This window comes from Oryzias latipes, chromosome 18, assembly GCF_002234675.1.
Source record: "Oryzias latipes chromosome 18, ASM223467v1".
NCBI classification, from domain to species: Eukaryota; Metazoa; Chordata; class Actinopteri; order Beloniformes; family Adrianichthyidae; genus Oryzias; species Oryzias latipes.
The window spans coordinates 1,233,238-1,248,693 of NC_019876.2; the positions used below are offsets into that span (position 1 = coordinate 1,233,238).

Consider the following 15,456-nt stretch of genomic DNA (forward strand, 5'->3'; position numbering starts at 1 on the left):
CAGAGTTCAGGGTTAAAGTCAGGCTAGTTTAAACATGCTTCCTGGAATACCCCCCTTGTGTTCAAATGACAACAGAACAACACATAAAACATGTCTACAATCTTTACTCTTCCATTAAAATAGATAAATAAAATAAAAGCCATGCGGGATTCAATCTAAGATTTAAAAAAAATAGTAAATAGGAACATTTTCTGGGACTTTTATCCTCCATGTGGTTTCACCGTTTGGACTAATGTGGACACAATATTTTGTAATCAGAATGAACATGATTTGCTACGTCTAAAACCAGTGTAGTTTTGTGTCTGGACGCTGTTATTTTGCGTCTCTGCTTTGAGTTCCAAACATTTTCCTTGTTTTTTCGGTTACTTTTGTTGTCTTTTTGTGTTGTGTTGTTGTTTGTGTGGTTGTGTTGCTGTGGAGCGGCACCTGTGCTGTCATTCTCTCAGTTTTCCAGGATGTCACCTTCCATCTGAAGTTCTGGTTCAGGTCCAGCCTCACACGCTCCTCACAGCTCAGCTGATCCCGGCTCCTCCCACCTCCTGGTCAATAAGAACGGCAGGAGGAGGCGGCTCCTCGCCTCCTCGCCATGTTTCCTCTGCAGCTCCTGGCACTGCTTTTCATCTCCTCCACGGCTCCTCAGCAGAGGAGGAAGGAGAAGAAAGAAGAAGAGGAGGAGGGGAGGAAGAGCAAGCATGACTTAACATTCCAGAGAGGAGACCTGCTGGAGGTCCCGCGGACTCTCTTCACGCACTTTGGGATCTACTTGGGAGGAGGAAGGTGAATCGGAAGATGATTTTTCTCTTTTCTTGTCCTTTTCGTTTTGTTTATTTTCTTCTTCTTGAGTTTCTTTCTTCCATTGTCTGGTCTTTTATTCTCGTTTTGTTTGCTTTCATCTTTCATGTCTGTCATTTTTCCTCTTTTTGCTTCCATCTCCTCTGATTCCTCCTCTCATCTTCAGAGTGGCTCACTTCATCCCGGACATCATGCCCGTCGTCTCCGGCGACCATTTCCAGATCAAGCAGATGGTCACCAACACCAGACTCATCCTGGGAGTTCTGGCGAAGGTAAACAAGAAGATCCGGTTGGTTCTGGTTTTAGTGACCATTCATGTTTTGTTAAACAGAACAACAGAGTAATTTAGAATAATCTCTTCCTTCACTCGGTAATCCATCCCTTGTTGGAGTTTCATGTTTGGCCAGTAGGAGGCAGCTTTTTCCAGCAGAGATTTGATTGGTCTCAAACGTTTTGGTGTTTTTCAGTGTGGCAGTGTGAGGGTGGACTCTGTGGAGGATTTTGCCTATGGAGCAGAGATCCTGGTGAACCCCATGGACAAGGTGATCCTCTGAAGCGGCGGCCTCGCGTTCGACACCATCCACTTCAGAGAAACCCGAACTTTGGACTTGAACCACGAGCGCTGAAACCTTCTTAACCCCAGCTCAGGGAATCCGGGGATTACAGATCAGGCTGTGGCGCCGCCGCTGCCTGCTGGGGTTTGTCAGTGACAGGATTTTCTTCTGTTGCAGATGTGCAGCCGGGCGGCGCTGCCGGGTGAGGAGGTGGCTCAGAGGGCAGAGAAACTGCAGGGGGAGGTTCCTTACAGCCTGCTGTGGTACAACTGCGAGCACTACGTCATGTACTGCAGATATGGCACCGTCATGAGCTTCCAAACCTTCCAGGTGAAGATCTGTTTGTCCTGCAAGAACCAGAGAGAATGAAGAGCGTCTGTCAGCCTGAGCCTCAGGATGAAGAGTCAGGCTAAAGGCTACAACTATAGACCACGACTATAGACTCGGCCTATATACTACTATAGACTCTGACTATATACTACAACTATAGACTGTCACTATATACAACAACTATAGACTACAACTATAGACCACAACTATAGACTCTGCCTATATACTACAATAATAGACTCTGACTATATACTACAACTTTAGACTACAACTTTAGACTAAAACTATAGACTCGGACTATAGACTACAACTATAAACTCTGACTATATACAACAACTATAGACTACAACTATAGACTACAACTTTAGACTCTGACTATAGGCTACAACTAAAGACCACAACTATAGACTCGGACTATAGACTACAACTATAGACTCGGACTACATACTACAACTGTAGACTACAACTATAGACTACAACTTTAGACTCTGACTATAGGCTACAACTAAAGACCACAACTATAGACTCGGACTATAGACTACAACTATAGACTCGGACTATATACTACAACTGTAGACTCTGACTATATACTACAACTATAGACTCGGACTATATACTACAACTATAGACTCTGACTATATACTACAACTATAGACTACAACTGGAGCCGGTTTAGCTTGTGCTGGTTTGCGGCGCCTTCTGTCCGTGAAACCAGGGTTCGACTCCGGGCTGCTCCCTGTTCCCTTCTATACTTCTGTGCCGGTCCCAAGCCCGGTTGCTTTGAGAGGGTTGCGTCAGGAAGGGCATCCGGCGTAAAACATTGCCAAGTTTACCGTGCGACTCGTTCGCTGTGGCGACCCCGGATGGGAAAAGCCAAAAGAGAAACAACATAGACTACAACTATAGACTACAACTATAGGCTACAACTATAGACCACAACTATAGACTCAGACTATAGACTACAACTATAGACTACAACTATGGACTACAGCTATAGACTCGGACTATAGACTACAGCTATAGACTCGGACTATAGACTACAACTATAGACTCGGACTATAGACTATAACCATAGACTACAACTATAGACTGCAACTATAGACTCTGAATATAGATTCAGGCTAAAGACTTAGACTAAATACCGGGCTATAGACTCGGACTATAGACTACAACTATAGACTCTGACTATAGATTCAGACTAAAGACTTCGACTCATGACTAGGACTAAAGACTCGGGCTAAAGGCTGTTCTGGTGGAGACAGGAACGGGTTAATTAACCAAAAGTTAGCTAACATATGAGCTTTCACAATCCAGTGGGGATTACAGGGAGAAAGTGTTCTCACAGGCTCATTACAGAACAGAGAAGAACAGGCAGAACGTGTTCCCAAAGCTTAAGAAATGTCTGATCCAGATCAGAGCTGCAGGCCTCCAATGAAAGCTCCCTTGTTTCTGCAGAACAGGCCGATTGAAGCAACGGGAGCTGCGCTTGACGGACTAAAAAAACGTCATCGACCTTATGGTTTCAGAGGAAACGATGGGATTAATGCAACATGATTTTACCTCAGCAGTACTCAACAAAAGGCTAAAAAACAAGCTTTAACAGTGAAAAAGGAGCAATTAAACAGTTTTTTCATAATAACTTGTTTGCCTGAGGTGTGATTGTGATCCAGAAAACAAAAGCATCTAAACAAAAGAAGCGTAAATAATAAGAAAATAAGACAAAAAGCGGGTTCAACATTGATCTGTTTTCATGCAGTCACAGTGAAGGGGAACCTCGGACGAGTGATTTATCATCGGAAAAGGATCAGAATGAACAAGACGTGCAACATAGATCTGCCAGAAAACCAGAGAAACTGCATCTGAAGAAACAAAACAACAACAGAACAAAAACAGCCAGAAAGCCCAGACAGGAAAAAGAATAAATCTCAAATACATAAACAAAACAGATGAATGTAAAAAAAAAACTGAAAGTAACAAACAGAAATGTTTAAAGTCATCAACATGTTTTATTTCCTGCTGTTTCTCCATCAGTTCTGTAAAACTCTCAGGTCTCTGCTGCTGAGTCGGCGTGTTGCTAAGGCGACGGCAGTGCTGGGGGCGTGTCTTCTGCTGTACCTGAAGACGGTGAACACCTGGAGCATCCTGCTGGCTGTCTTGGTGCCGTTCCTCATCTGGATGGCCTCCTGAGCTCACACCTGCAAGAATAAAAACCCATGAAAAATCAGTCACCGAAACAAGGAGAGCGGCTCTTTAAAAGTAGAGCGAGTCTAAAACACCACTTTGATTGAGTAAAGGTGTCAGATTATTGGTTTTATTTTCATCAATTATTATCATTCATTCATTCAGGAACTGTAAATAAATTATCTGCTAAGATTTTAATTTTGTAAATATTGCTTTTTTTGTTCTAAAAAACGATTTAATTCATTCACAAAACTTTTTTGATTATATTAATTTAAATGTATTAAATTGGATAACAATTTTACCAGGCAATAAGGGGGCTTTACCTTAATTTAATGTATCTTTTGTTTCATATTCTATTTTATAAATAATTTATTTAACAAATCTATCTTTCATATTATTAAAGACGTTCTTATTTCTTGTTGGTTTCTTCCTTTTGAGTTTCCTTTCAACTGATATTGTTTTGTTAGTTTTTTTCCCGCCTCCATCAGCTACGAGCACGCTGATTGGTCAGAATCATGTGAGCTTCCTGTCAATTAAACTCCTGTTGCCGGGTGACGGCTCGGTCTTTTCCCGGCTCGGCTTGGCTCGGTTTTAGGGATTCTTGTGTGAACCGTCACGAAGGGATTTTGGCGTGGATTTTTGACGGAGAGGAGATGAAGCTGGCAGACGGTAAGGGTTAGCCGGGCTAGTTAGCCGATGCTAACGGCGTTAAACCGCCCGTTTAAGGAAACACTGCGGCGCGCGCTCACATCAGAGCACCGCTAGCTTAAAAGTTAGCAACCTCGCTGTTTTACATCTTGCAAGTAAAAAAAAAAAAGCCCTAAAAGTTGTTTTTGCTCCTTAAACGCTTTTTAAAATCTTAATTTGAAAGAAAAGCGTAAAAATGAGCAGCCAAACTAGTTAGTTTGGTTTTAAAACTCCTCAAATGAGGGTTATCGGTAAGATAAAGGGACTACACTTAACTTATTTGATCACATGACACTTCACGTGTCCAAATAAATGTTAACAAAAAAATCCAATTTGCTTTAAAATGTATATAAATAAAGATTTAAAATCGTATTTAAAAAATAATATTTGTATTAAAATTAGATTATTGATTATTAGTCATAGTAAATCTATTTTTATCGTACCACTTATGAAGCCTAATTTATTTGTATGCTATAAGTCACATTTTGGAGTATTTTTCACATTTTAGTTTCCGTTTTTTTTAAATTGAAATTTATTGGTCATTTTTATTTTTGTGGATTGGGGGGGGGGGGGGGGGGGGGCGTTTCCATTGCAAATTTGGGAAATGTGTCATTTTCAACACGCCTTAAAACCACCTCCTCCAAGCAGAAAATCGTATTCCGATAAATGCAAGGTTGTTGTTTTTTTTCAAAGTTGTGTTTTCAGAGTAAATTGTTGTCGCAAATCCACTGATCATAATTTATAGTCAGTGGAAACACAGTTGGTGTAAACAGACTATGCGCTTGGAAAACACGTCAGTGTATTTAGAGACTGCTAATAAGGTGACATGTAAGGTGAAATGCGTTCAGCAAATGCTCGTATTTTCACCTTAATAATCTTCTGATCAAACACTTGAATTTTTTAATTCTACAGCAGATTTTCTCTGTGATGTAAAGACTTCATATTGTACCGTAACCCTTTAACACTGGAGCGTGACTGTAACTCCAACGTAATGCCACCAGATTCTGATGAGGGGAAAAGCAGCTTTGCACTGATGTGCACCACTTCACACCACTGAATCGTTTATGAAGGTGGCGTGATTCCAGCAGATACTGACGTGTCATAATCTGCCGGACACACGTTTATACTTAAACGGTTGTCGAGTTGCAGTGGTTCAAAGAATGTGTGTAGTTTGCTGTTGCGAGTGACATGTACGGTCTCAGAGAGCTAACGCTCAGCTTCCGTGTTTGACGGACAGACAACGGAGCGTCCGACTCTGAAGTGAGCGAGGATGCCGACCTGCTGAGCAGCAGGGAGGACCTGAAGGCGTCGTGCGCCAAGGAGATGGCTCTGCTGGCTCTGATGGAGAAGACGGGCTACAACATGGTGCAGGAGAACGGGCAGAGGAAGTACGGCGGCCCGCCACCCGGTGAGACACGCCCACAGGTCCAAACACGTTCTGTCCTTCTATGCTGCCTCCCTGACCAATGCTGAGCCGTTCAGGGTGGGAGGGGCCGGCGCCGCCGCGGGGCTGCGAGGTCTTCGTGGGGAAGGTTCCCAGAGACATGTACGAGGACGAGCTGGTGCCGCTGTTCGAGAGCGCCGGCAGGATCTACGAGTTCCGACTCATGATGGAGTTCAGCGGCGAGAACCGCGGCTACGCCTTCGTCATGTACACCAGCAGGTGACCCGCTCAGAACCGAGCCGGCCGGCGCTCACCCAGAACCACAAGGCAGTGATTGCTGTGCTCCTCCAGGGAGGAGGCCGTCAGGGCCATCCAGATGCTGGACGGCTACGAGGTCCGACCCGGAAGGTTCATCGGCGTCTGCGTGAGTCTGGACAACTGCCGCCTCTTCATCGGCTCCATCCCCAGAGACAGGAGGAAGGAGGAGATCCTGGAGGAGATGAGGAAGGTGAGGTGACTTCATCAGGACCGCCCGCTGAAATGCATGCTTTTACTTTGAAAGCCAACATACAACAGCAAAATAATGTATACAATTATGGGATCGATTTCTTTATTTTCTCTGTAAAAGCACATTTCAATGTTTCTGGTCTAGAGACATTCTGTCCTGCGGGTTCTGATGCTGTCTGCTGTTCCTAAAACTCAGCTCTGTTCAGACCAGCAGAACACGGGCTTTCCTGACCCAGTTTGGTCCAGTTCAAATCCCAAACTACGTCCAGTTCACCCAAAACACCAAATGATGGCTTTGTTTTCTGGTTCAGATTTTCTGCAGCAGAATCTGACAAAATGTTCTGATGTGGACAGAACCTGCAGATGTGTGTGTGCGACAGCAGGTGGCGCCGCAGCTCTGCCAGATGTTTTACAGCCCATCTGCAGCAGAAGAGACGCGGAGCCACAGATGTGAACTTTTGTGTGTGTGTGTTAGGTGACAGACGGCGTGGTGGACGTCATCGTGTATCCAAGTTCCTCAGACAGGAACAGAAACCGCGGCTTCGCCTTCGTGGAGTACGAGTCCCACAAAACGGCTGCCATGGCCAGGAGGAAGCTCATTCCAGGTGAGCAGATGTTCTGAACAGTCCTTACGGTGTTCCAGGTGTGCTAATGCTTTTTGGTGTTCCAGATGATGTAGTTCTTTCAGCTGGTCCAGATGTTCTCCTGTGGATCACGTGTTTCCATCCTTTCTCAGGCTGCGTGCAGTTTGTGTCTGTGTCCAGCGGAGGGCGCTGGAGCATTGAACGCAGCCTTCAGGCGCTCAGATTGTCCTTCAGAGAAAACCTAAAGAACTGAGACAGAATGAATGTTTATTTTTAGAAAATTCATTGTAAATATTTTACTTTTTTCTCTCATTGTAGTTTTTCCATGACAGTTTTTGTAGATGAATATTTAAAAACATGTCGTTGTAGTGAAACAGGTTCCTCGTCTGCAGGAGGCTTCATTTCTGTGGTTCCATCAGTTAAAGTCGTGGTACAAACAGAGCTTCAGTTCCTCTCAGCTTCAGGCTTTGGTTGTTGGTGTAAAGATGTTTGCTCTCCTGGCCTCTCAGCCTCTTCTGGCCTCACCTGATTGAACGCAGGAACCTTCCAGCTGTGGGGGCATCCCATCCAGGTGGACTGGGCGGAGCCAGAGAAGGACATGGAGGAGGAGGCCATGCAGCGCGTCAGAGTCCTCTACGTAAGTCCGTCCTGCTGGACAGCAGGTTCTGAGGAGGGTCTCATGCTGGTGGTCCGAGTCCAGCTGCTTATCACAGAGACTCAGACATGGAGGAAAATCTCGTAGATTTACAGACGTAAGAAACTCGGTCTGACTTGGACGTCAGATCAATGATTAATGTCTATCTAGAAATGTTTTTTTTTTGGCACTTCCTTCTCTGAAGTTTAGACTTTTTTATTTTATTAAAAATTATTTACTATTTCTGGTCAGTTGATCCTAAAAACAGTTTAAATTCTCTGTAAATGTTCTGACGGATCATCATGGACAGAGAATGTCTGTGGTCTTTCCTGCTGACCAAATATGAAAACTAGTCTGAGACCCCGCCCCCTTGTGTTCCAAACAGGAAGTTGATACTAAAATGTTCTTAATTTCCATGTGGTTTAAGTCCAAAAAGTAACGATCTCAGATGTAGATCTGGTGGATTCTAACGTTAAGAAGCAGGATCCTGCTGCTGTTCCTCAGAGATCTCAGCGTTGGGTTCTGCGGGTTCCTTCAGCTGACTGTCCTGTTGGTCTGAAGGTGCGGAACCTGATGCTGGACACCACGGAGGAGACCCTCCGCAGGGAGTTCTCGCGCTTCAAGCCCGGCAGCGTGGAGCGCGTCAAGAAGCTGACCGACTACGCCTTCGTCCACTTCCGCAGCCGCAGCGAGGCGCTCGCCACGCTCGCAGTGATGAACGGCGTCCAAATCGACGGCACCACCGTGGAGGTGTCGCTGGCCAAACCCACCGGGAACAAAGAGCCAGTGGGGGGGAGGAGGAACAGCAGCAGGGGAGGAGGAGGAGGAGGAGGTGATGAGACGTTTCCTCTTTGGCGCAATGGCGAGATGATGAACGGACGCTCTTCACTCAGAAACCTGCCCCTGCACAATCGCATGGGAAACCCCTTTTGTGGTCCCGGAGGTGGAGGAGGTGAGTGTGAACTTCTGAATTTGTCTGCAGGTGAAGCCGGCCTGTTGTGAAATGTGGAGGAAAATATTCATATTTGTTTTTTTTTACTGTATTTTCAGCACTAAAAGACGCTCTTGAATGCCTTAGATAATAAAAAACGACAGTGTTGCTTCTCATGCTTCTAGAATCGTCTATGCTGTAAAATAACTGATGTTCTTTTCTGTTTGATGGATTTTTACTTCTTCTGTTATTTCCATAAATAAAATCCAGCAGCATAAATGACGGTGGAATCAGGATTAACATGTCAGGCTGATGAGGGTAAATGTTTGTGGGGTGGGGGCTGATGGGAAACAGAGAGAGGAGGAAGTGAGGCGTGAAGACGGCAGTTAATTAATGAGGAAGCGCTGCTGCCTTCAATCAGGAGTCTGACACCAAACACGCAGGTTAACGAGGAGCCTCGTTAGTTCATTATAGCTAACAACCAGGAGACGCATCACTTCACAGCACAGATCGCCACGGCAACCGTTATGATTGATTTTCTAAACATCCGTTGACCAAGATGGATTTCCTGATGGTTGATCGTTTATCAAATTTCATTCAACAGAAACGAGCTTCACCTGCAGAAATCAAACCTTTAAATCTAAATAGTTTCTGTAAAATGTAGGCTTTTACTTTGAAAAGGATTTTTTGTTTATACTATTAGATTAAGAATTTCATTTATTTTCATTGTATGCACACAGAAATTATAATGCTACCGGAGTTTAAAAAGAAAAAAAGTCAGGATTAGAAATAAAAATACATTTTAGAAATAAAAAATCTAAAATATATAAAGTCTAAAATATATACATCCAGTGTCACCGAAGGATAAGAGACTAGTTAAGCAAAAGACTGTTTTTTAAAATAGTTTCTTTGGTATTTTCATATATTTGAATCAATAGTTTATATTGATATATTTTGCTGGAAAATGATGGATAACGTGTTTGAAATCATGCACTTCCTGCTGCATTTTATTCTTTAAAAACGCTGACTCATGTTTTAATAGATTGAATTAAAAACTTCATTTTTTAAGTTTCCAACTGTAGAAAGTTTCAGAGATTCTGTTGCTTTGTGTTCCTCATCATCACAGCGTCTTAGGAAGGTTCAGCGGCTTATCATCTGCATAGAAGTTTAATGTGAAAATTAGGCCGGCACAATAAATCTCAAATTTATTATATTGCAATATCAAGCTGTGTAATACGCATATCACCAAAGTTGGTGAAACTTGCAATAAATGGTTCCGTTAAATGTGCTAAAACAATCTTATGGCATCGGATGGACGCCTACACGTTGTTGACCAATCGGAGCCCTTTTATGTTAGATGTTGGCCTCCTATGCAGACGAGGGTTAACTTTTCTTCAAACCGTATTAACGGTTTTAACCGGTATTAAACCTTTTCATTGAAATGGAAATGATGTTTTTGGTTGTTAGATATGTTATTTGTTCATTTATCGCAAGTTATATTGTCATCGCATTTATCACTGATATCGCATATTGCTTGTTTTCAAATGATCGTGCAGCCCTCATAGAAATCTAATGAGTCCTACTACAAAACCCTGAGGTACTCCACAGCTGTGTGTTTAGGAAAGCACGCCCCCAAGCTTAATGAAGTTCTCCATCTTTGTTGGCGGGGCCCTAAAAGAGCCGGAGCGCTGCAGGCTGCCTTTGCTCCCATGCACCCCCCTGGCCCCCACCAGCCTGCTGTCGCTGAAGCCCAGTCAGATCAACTCGGCCGTCACGCTGCTGGAGTACCACTGCCGCAGGAACTGCTGGCCCCCGCCCGAATACCACCTGTACTCCACGCCGGACCAGGACGGGAACCTGCTGCTGCTCTACAAGGTGTTCACACGGATCGGTTACACAACCCGCTACTGTTCTGCTGACATTTCTCATTGCCTTTGTGTTCTGATGCTTTGTGGCTCGGCGCGGACGCGGCAACCTTTGTGCGTCTCTGTAAATGTCAGTGCAGACGCTCGTCATGAACTCCTCAGCTTGATCTTTCCTCTTCTGTTCCCGGAGCTTCTTCTGGAGACCCACCCCCTCCACCGTGCACACACACACACCCAGCCTCCTGCTCAGCAACACACACACACAGTGTCCTCCCCGCCTTGGTTCCTGATCAGACCCCCACCCCTCCACCGGAACAGCTTCACTCTGAAAGCATGACGTCTGTGTGTCTGTGCAGGTGGTGATGCCGTCTGCGCAGGGGACCTTCATCCCCGACAAGCTGTGTCTGCTGCTGGAAGACGCCAAGGAGGTCGCCGCCCACAACGCCCTCTGGAACCTGGGTACACACACACGCATGCACGCACACAAATGCACTTCTACAAAGAAACAAACACATGCACACAGACACACACAGGGCGTGGGGTCCCTCGTCCAGTTTTCATGTGCGGTTAACGGTAGAAAAAGTTGATGGATGTTTTTTTCATAAACAAGCTGTGACCTCGTAAACAAACTCCAGCAGATGTTTGAGGAACCATCTTGATCTCCAGCTGACTCACTTTGATTAGCAAAGTTCAGAACGCAGCGGCGCCACGGCCCTCCTTCAGATTCTAGGTCACCTGAACGCCGCAGGACCATGTTGTCACGGAGCCACTGCTCTGACCCGTTTGCAGTATTGGCAGCTGAGCTGCTGAAAAAGCTGATGCAGCCGGAACCTGAGCTACCTGCAGCTCCCTGGGAGCCTGCTACTGGCTGCCTCTTCCAGAAGGTCTGTGCAGAAGGAGATAAGCGAAAAGTAAAGCAGCACCTGGAGAGCGACGGCAAGAACATCCAGGATTTATAAATCTGTGCTGCCCCACCTGGACACCATGAGCTTTTATTTTGAAAGTAATCTGCAGATTCACACGACCTGCAAAGCCTGAGGCCCAAACCATCGCCTCCTCTCCACCGTGCTCCACAGTCAGAAGGAGGAGGCTTGTTCCAGACGTCTCCTGTCTTGTCTCCTTCTCTCCAGACCTCTACTTTAGCAGAGCCTCCTGCAGGTCCCCCAGCTCCTCCTCCTCCTCCACCCTGTCCCTGCCCGACTCCAGCTCCAGCATCCTGACCTGCGGCGCCCAGCCCTTTCCCTCCTGCCTGTCTCCTCCGCCTCCGCCTCCTTCGCCTTTCCCCACCTTCTCCTCCTCCCCCCAGCCTCAGAGGCTCTTCATGAACTCCCAGTCTCTGTTTTACTGACGGTGAGTTTGTCCTCCTCCGCCCGTCAGAGCCGCTCCGGCTCTCAGGTGAAGCTCCTGCTTTCTGTTCACCTGCAGGAAGAAGAAAGGCGGGGCTTCCTGTTAGTTATGAACGAAGTTCGACGCCATCTTCATCCCTTCATCTCATGTCTGTGTTCAAAAAGAAAGTAAAGTTCCTCCCGTTCCACAAGCTCCTCCTCCTTTGGTTTCACCTGCAGCTCCGCCTGAGCTCAGAAAATCCGCTTGGGTTCAGTTTTCAGGGAAAATCTGCAGATTTTTGACAAACAAAAATCCATAAACATATTTATTTTCAAATAAAAAAATAATGATGATTAGTTGTTTAAATAAAGCTTTTAAAAATAGACATTTTTTTATTTTTTTTAATTTAAACACCCATTTTTACATGTGATTGGTAGAGTTTAAAGGTAAATTCAATCTTTTAAAAAAAAAAGTCTTCGTATATTTTGAAAATAATTTGTTTAGTTCATTTCTGAAGAAGACTGTAGACACTACTGACATAAATGTTAAGATGCATCTTCATCATCATCATCATCAGAGGAGGAGGGGCTTTTGAACAGAGGAGTTTGATGCTGTATTGCAGTTCAAATGAGAGTTCTGCGTTTCTATCGATGGTTCAGTTCTTTTGATGATTCATGAGGCTTTGGTTCATCCATCGCTCACATGTTTGTTGGAAGTTCTCTGCTTTCAAAAACTGTTTTCTTCTTTTCTCAAACAACTTTTCTTTGCTTTAATTTTAGTCCAACTTTCAAATTGACGTCCCAATCATAACTGTGAAAATCAGCCGTATTTATTAAAAACCCAAAGACTGAAGCAGATAAAAAATCAAAAAGTAAATATTCTAGGTAAAAGTGATCATATGTATTTAAAAAATGCTCAAAAATCTATAACCAATGGAAAGAAGTGTTGATTATTAAATGTTCAGCAGATGAAGATAACATCTGTCTGTTGGTCTTGTTTATTTGTCTGTTGTGTGTTTTGTGCGACAAACTGAAATTCTGAGGGCCTGAACAACAAAACTGACCCACTGCGTTTGTGTGAAACTTAAGTCTCCGCCGCCTTACGGGTGGAGACGGCTGTCTGCAGTGAGAAATGCTCAAACCTGTACCGGGTTCACAGGTTGTAGACCCGTACTTATGATGTGGGTTTGTGCGGTTGTCTGGGTCCGTGGAGGGTCGCAGCGGAGTGCTGGTGTGTGTCTTGCAGCTACCTTGAGGCTCATACGGACACCTCACAGGTTGTCATGACAACGGAACGTACCATTGTCGTGCGTGTGGTAAGTGCATCGTGAAGAGTTCGTAAGGATAATGGAAGTTACACGCACTTATGTCGTACAGGTGATGCTGCCGTATGGCGTCCTTATCCCACACTCTAACATTAACCCTTAACGTGTTGTATACGTTTTAGCTACGCCCTGTCACCTGCAGCATGAACGGTCTACAACCTTAATATTTCGTGGGCCCTGACCATGTTTGAACACTTTTTACCTGCACAGCCCGTATCCACCTGTAGGGACATCTGGCACTAAAGCTTTAGGAAGGAGGAAGGAGGTGAGACGCAGGCTTGTTGTACAGTTTTTTGATCTTTTTCAACTTCCTAAAGGAGTTTGTTGTTTCTGTTCATGCAATACGTGTGCGCTCTCTGCGTGCAGCCTGACTAGTTAGTGTGGACGTCCTACGGGAACTGCGTATCCCGTAGGCACAACTAGAGTGTGGCGTACGGACACGATACAACAGCATCACCTGAACGTCATAAATGCGTGTAACCTCCATTAGCCTTATGAACACTTCACGATACACTTCTGATAATGGTACGTTCTATTGTCATGACAACCGCTGAGGTGGCCGTATGTGCTTCAAGGGACCTGTAAGACACACCTCTCCTGAGGATGCAGCGGCTCCTCTCTATGATCCTCTACGGACACGGAAAACCCAAAAACCTGCAGCACCTGAACGTGTCAGTACATGGACAGGTACTGTGACTAAAGCTTTAGAAGAGCAACTAGTGTTTTCTATGTTTACAGTTAATATTTTCAGGTACTGACTTTGTTAACAGATATAAAGTCTCTGTGAGTTTTTCTACTAGCTGTAGTGAAGTTTCAACCGCCCCCTTTCCTGTTACAGATGAATTGTTGTTTTTAAGCTTTTGTGTATCGAGCTCTGTGGCAGCGTCCTGGTGGTCGCTGAAAAAAACTCCTGGCTATTCTGCATCCGCTGACGGATCCACACTGATGTTGCTCTAAGCTCCTGAGGAAGACGGCAGATATGCTTTTCTATTAGGAAACCCCTAAGCAGGGACGAGTTCTGACTGTGTCGCCTCCTCATTCCAGTCATGGATCATGACCTGGAGGACGTTGACTAGTTCACCCACGTTGGCACTAGGACCCTGTCTGGCGTCTCTCCCCGTCCTCAGCTGCGTGCAGCTTACATGGAGCGTCTTTGGCTCTCTGTCAAAGATCTGAGCCCAAACTCTCTCTGCTTCTCCCTGATGCTCGCGGTCCTCCATGCCTGTTATCAAGTTCTGCCTTTAACCTATTTTTAGAAACATCTACTTCCTGCAGTGGAGCTGGTTGCTCAATCAAGCACCGTGTGTCTCTAATGAAGAACTCGACGGAGTAACCAGGCCACACACAGTCTTCAGATCTGCTGGCTCCTTCCTGGATCCTTCTAGAGCTTCTCTGAAGGTCGTCTAAGGTCACAGAAGCTGTTGTTTGTGAGACCTTCCTCCAAGCGTATCCGTCCTGCAGAGGCCGGTCCTGCATCCAATGACCCGGCAGCCACAGTCCTCCAGGAGGTCATGACGTTAAAGGAACAAGTAAGGAAAGTTTCACTGTTCAGATCTGGGCATCTTTACATTTGATGCACAGAAGATGAGAGAGAATGGACAGGAAGTGATCAAAGCATTCATGTGTTTTCCATTGATGGATCTCACAACTAGATCACCTGATCATTTACTACAACATCCAACCATTTACATCAAATGCTGCATTCACGCCCCCATTTTATGTCTGGATCTGTCTCTTCTGTGCTTCTTTACTAGAACTTTATTTGTTTAAGGCTAAAATATGCATGATTTTTGATACCAAAAAGGAATTTAGAGAGACTTTAAGAGAAAGGGTAACTTTTCAAAATGGTGGCCTTCTGTTGGTTTTATCTCCATAGCAACCATTTCATTTTTGGTTGCTGGGTGGTGACGAACAGGTCTATGTAAGTTTTAGAAGAATCTGCAAAAGTAAACTTTTGGATTTCCTTAGCAACAGATCATTTTTGTTACCCACACCCACATGAGCGATATGTCATATTTCTTCATTCAGCCTGAGCCAACGATTAATGTGTTCAATTTTCTCAATAGTCTGGTCAAAGTGTGCGAGCAACAGGGGGGGGAATGCCTCTCCTGCAAACTCGCCACGCTAACGCCGTGAAAGTCTAGGCCAACATTTTCTCCAAGTAGCTGCCCAATGTTGGTCAAAGAGTTAGTTAGTTAGGAGGAGATAAATTAATATATTTAAGTTAAAATATTTGGTACTAAAGGTGTTTTTTTAATCACCCTGTGGTCAGAAGTCAGTGAAACTGTGGTCGTTGACCTAATGTTCGTGTGAAACTTCATGAAAATCGCTTAAACAAAGTTTTCTTTTGAGAGAAA

At 44.7% G+C, this 15,456-nt stretch overlaps 2 protein-coding genes across 3 annotated transcripts; both read left to right on the forward strand.

Moving 5' to 3' along the window:
- Positions 1–424: 424 nt before the first annotated feature.
- LOC101172026 (lecithin retinol acyltransferase-like) lies at positions 425–4,266 on the forward strand. The gene is made up of 5 exons (XM_004079548.4): positions 425–777; positions 959–1,064; positions 1,260–1,334; positions 1,524–1,676; positions 3,708–4,266. Exons 1-5 carry the CDS (start codon positions 587–589, stop codon positions 3,861–3,863), a joined length of 681 nt encoding a protein of 226 aa, XP_004079596.1. The 5' UTR covers positions 425–586; the 3' UTR covers positions 3,864–4,266.
- Positions 4,267–4,400: 134 nt separating this feature from the next.
- rbm46 (RNA binding motif protein 46) lies at positions 4,401–12,752 on the forward strand. Of its 2 annotated transcripts, XM_011487179.3 has the most exons (11): positions 4,403–4,526; positions 5,782–5,952; positions 6,027–6,207; positions 6,280–6,436; positions 6,911–7,040; positions 7,559–7,656; positions 8,215–8,605; positions 10,263–10,459; positions 10,806–10,908; positions 11,580–11,799; positions 11,875–12,752. In XM_011487179.3, exons 1-10 carry the CDS (start codon positions 4,511–4,513, stop codon positions 11,795–11,797), a joined length of 1,662 nt encoding a protein of 553 aa, XP_011485481.1. In that variant the 5' UTR covers positions 4,403–4,510; the 3' UTR covers positions 11,798–11,799; positions 11,875–12,752. The 2 variants fall into 2 exon arrangements, with proteins under 2 accessions (XP_020567189.1, XP_011485481.1); XM_020711530.2 differs by lacking the exon at positions 11,875–12,752 and having other exon boundaries at positions 4,401–4,526; positions 10,193–10,459; positions 11,580–11,694.
- The last annotated feature ends 2,704 nt before the right edge of the window (positions 12,753–15,456 follow it).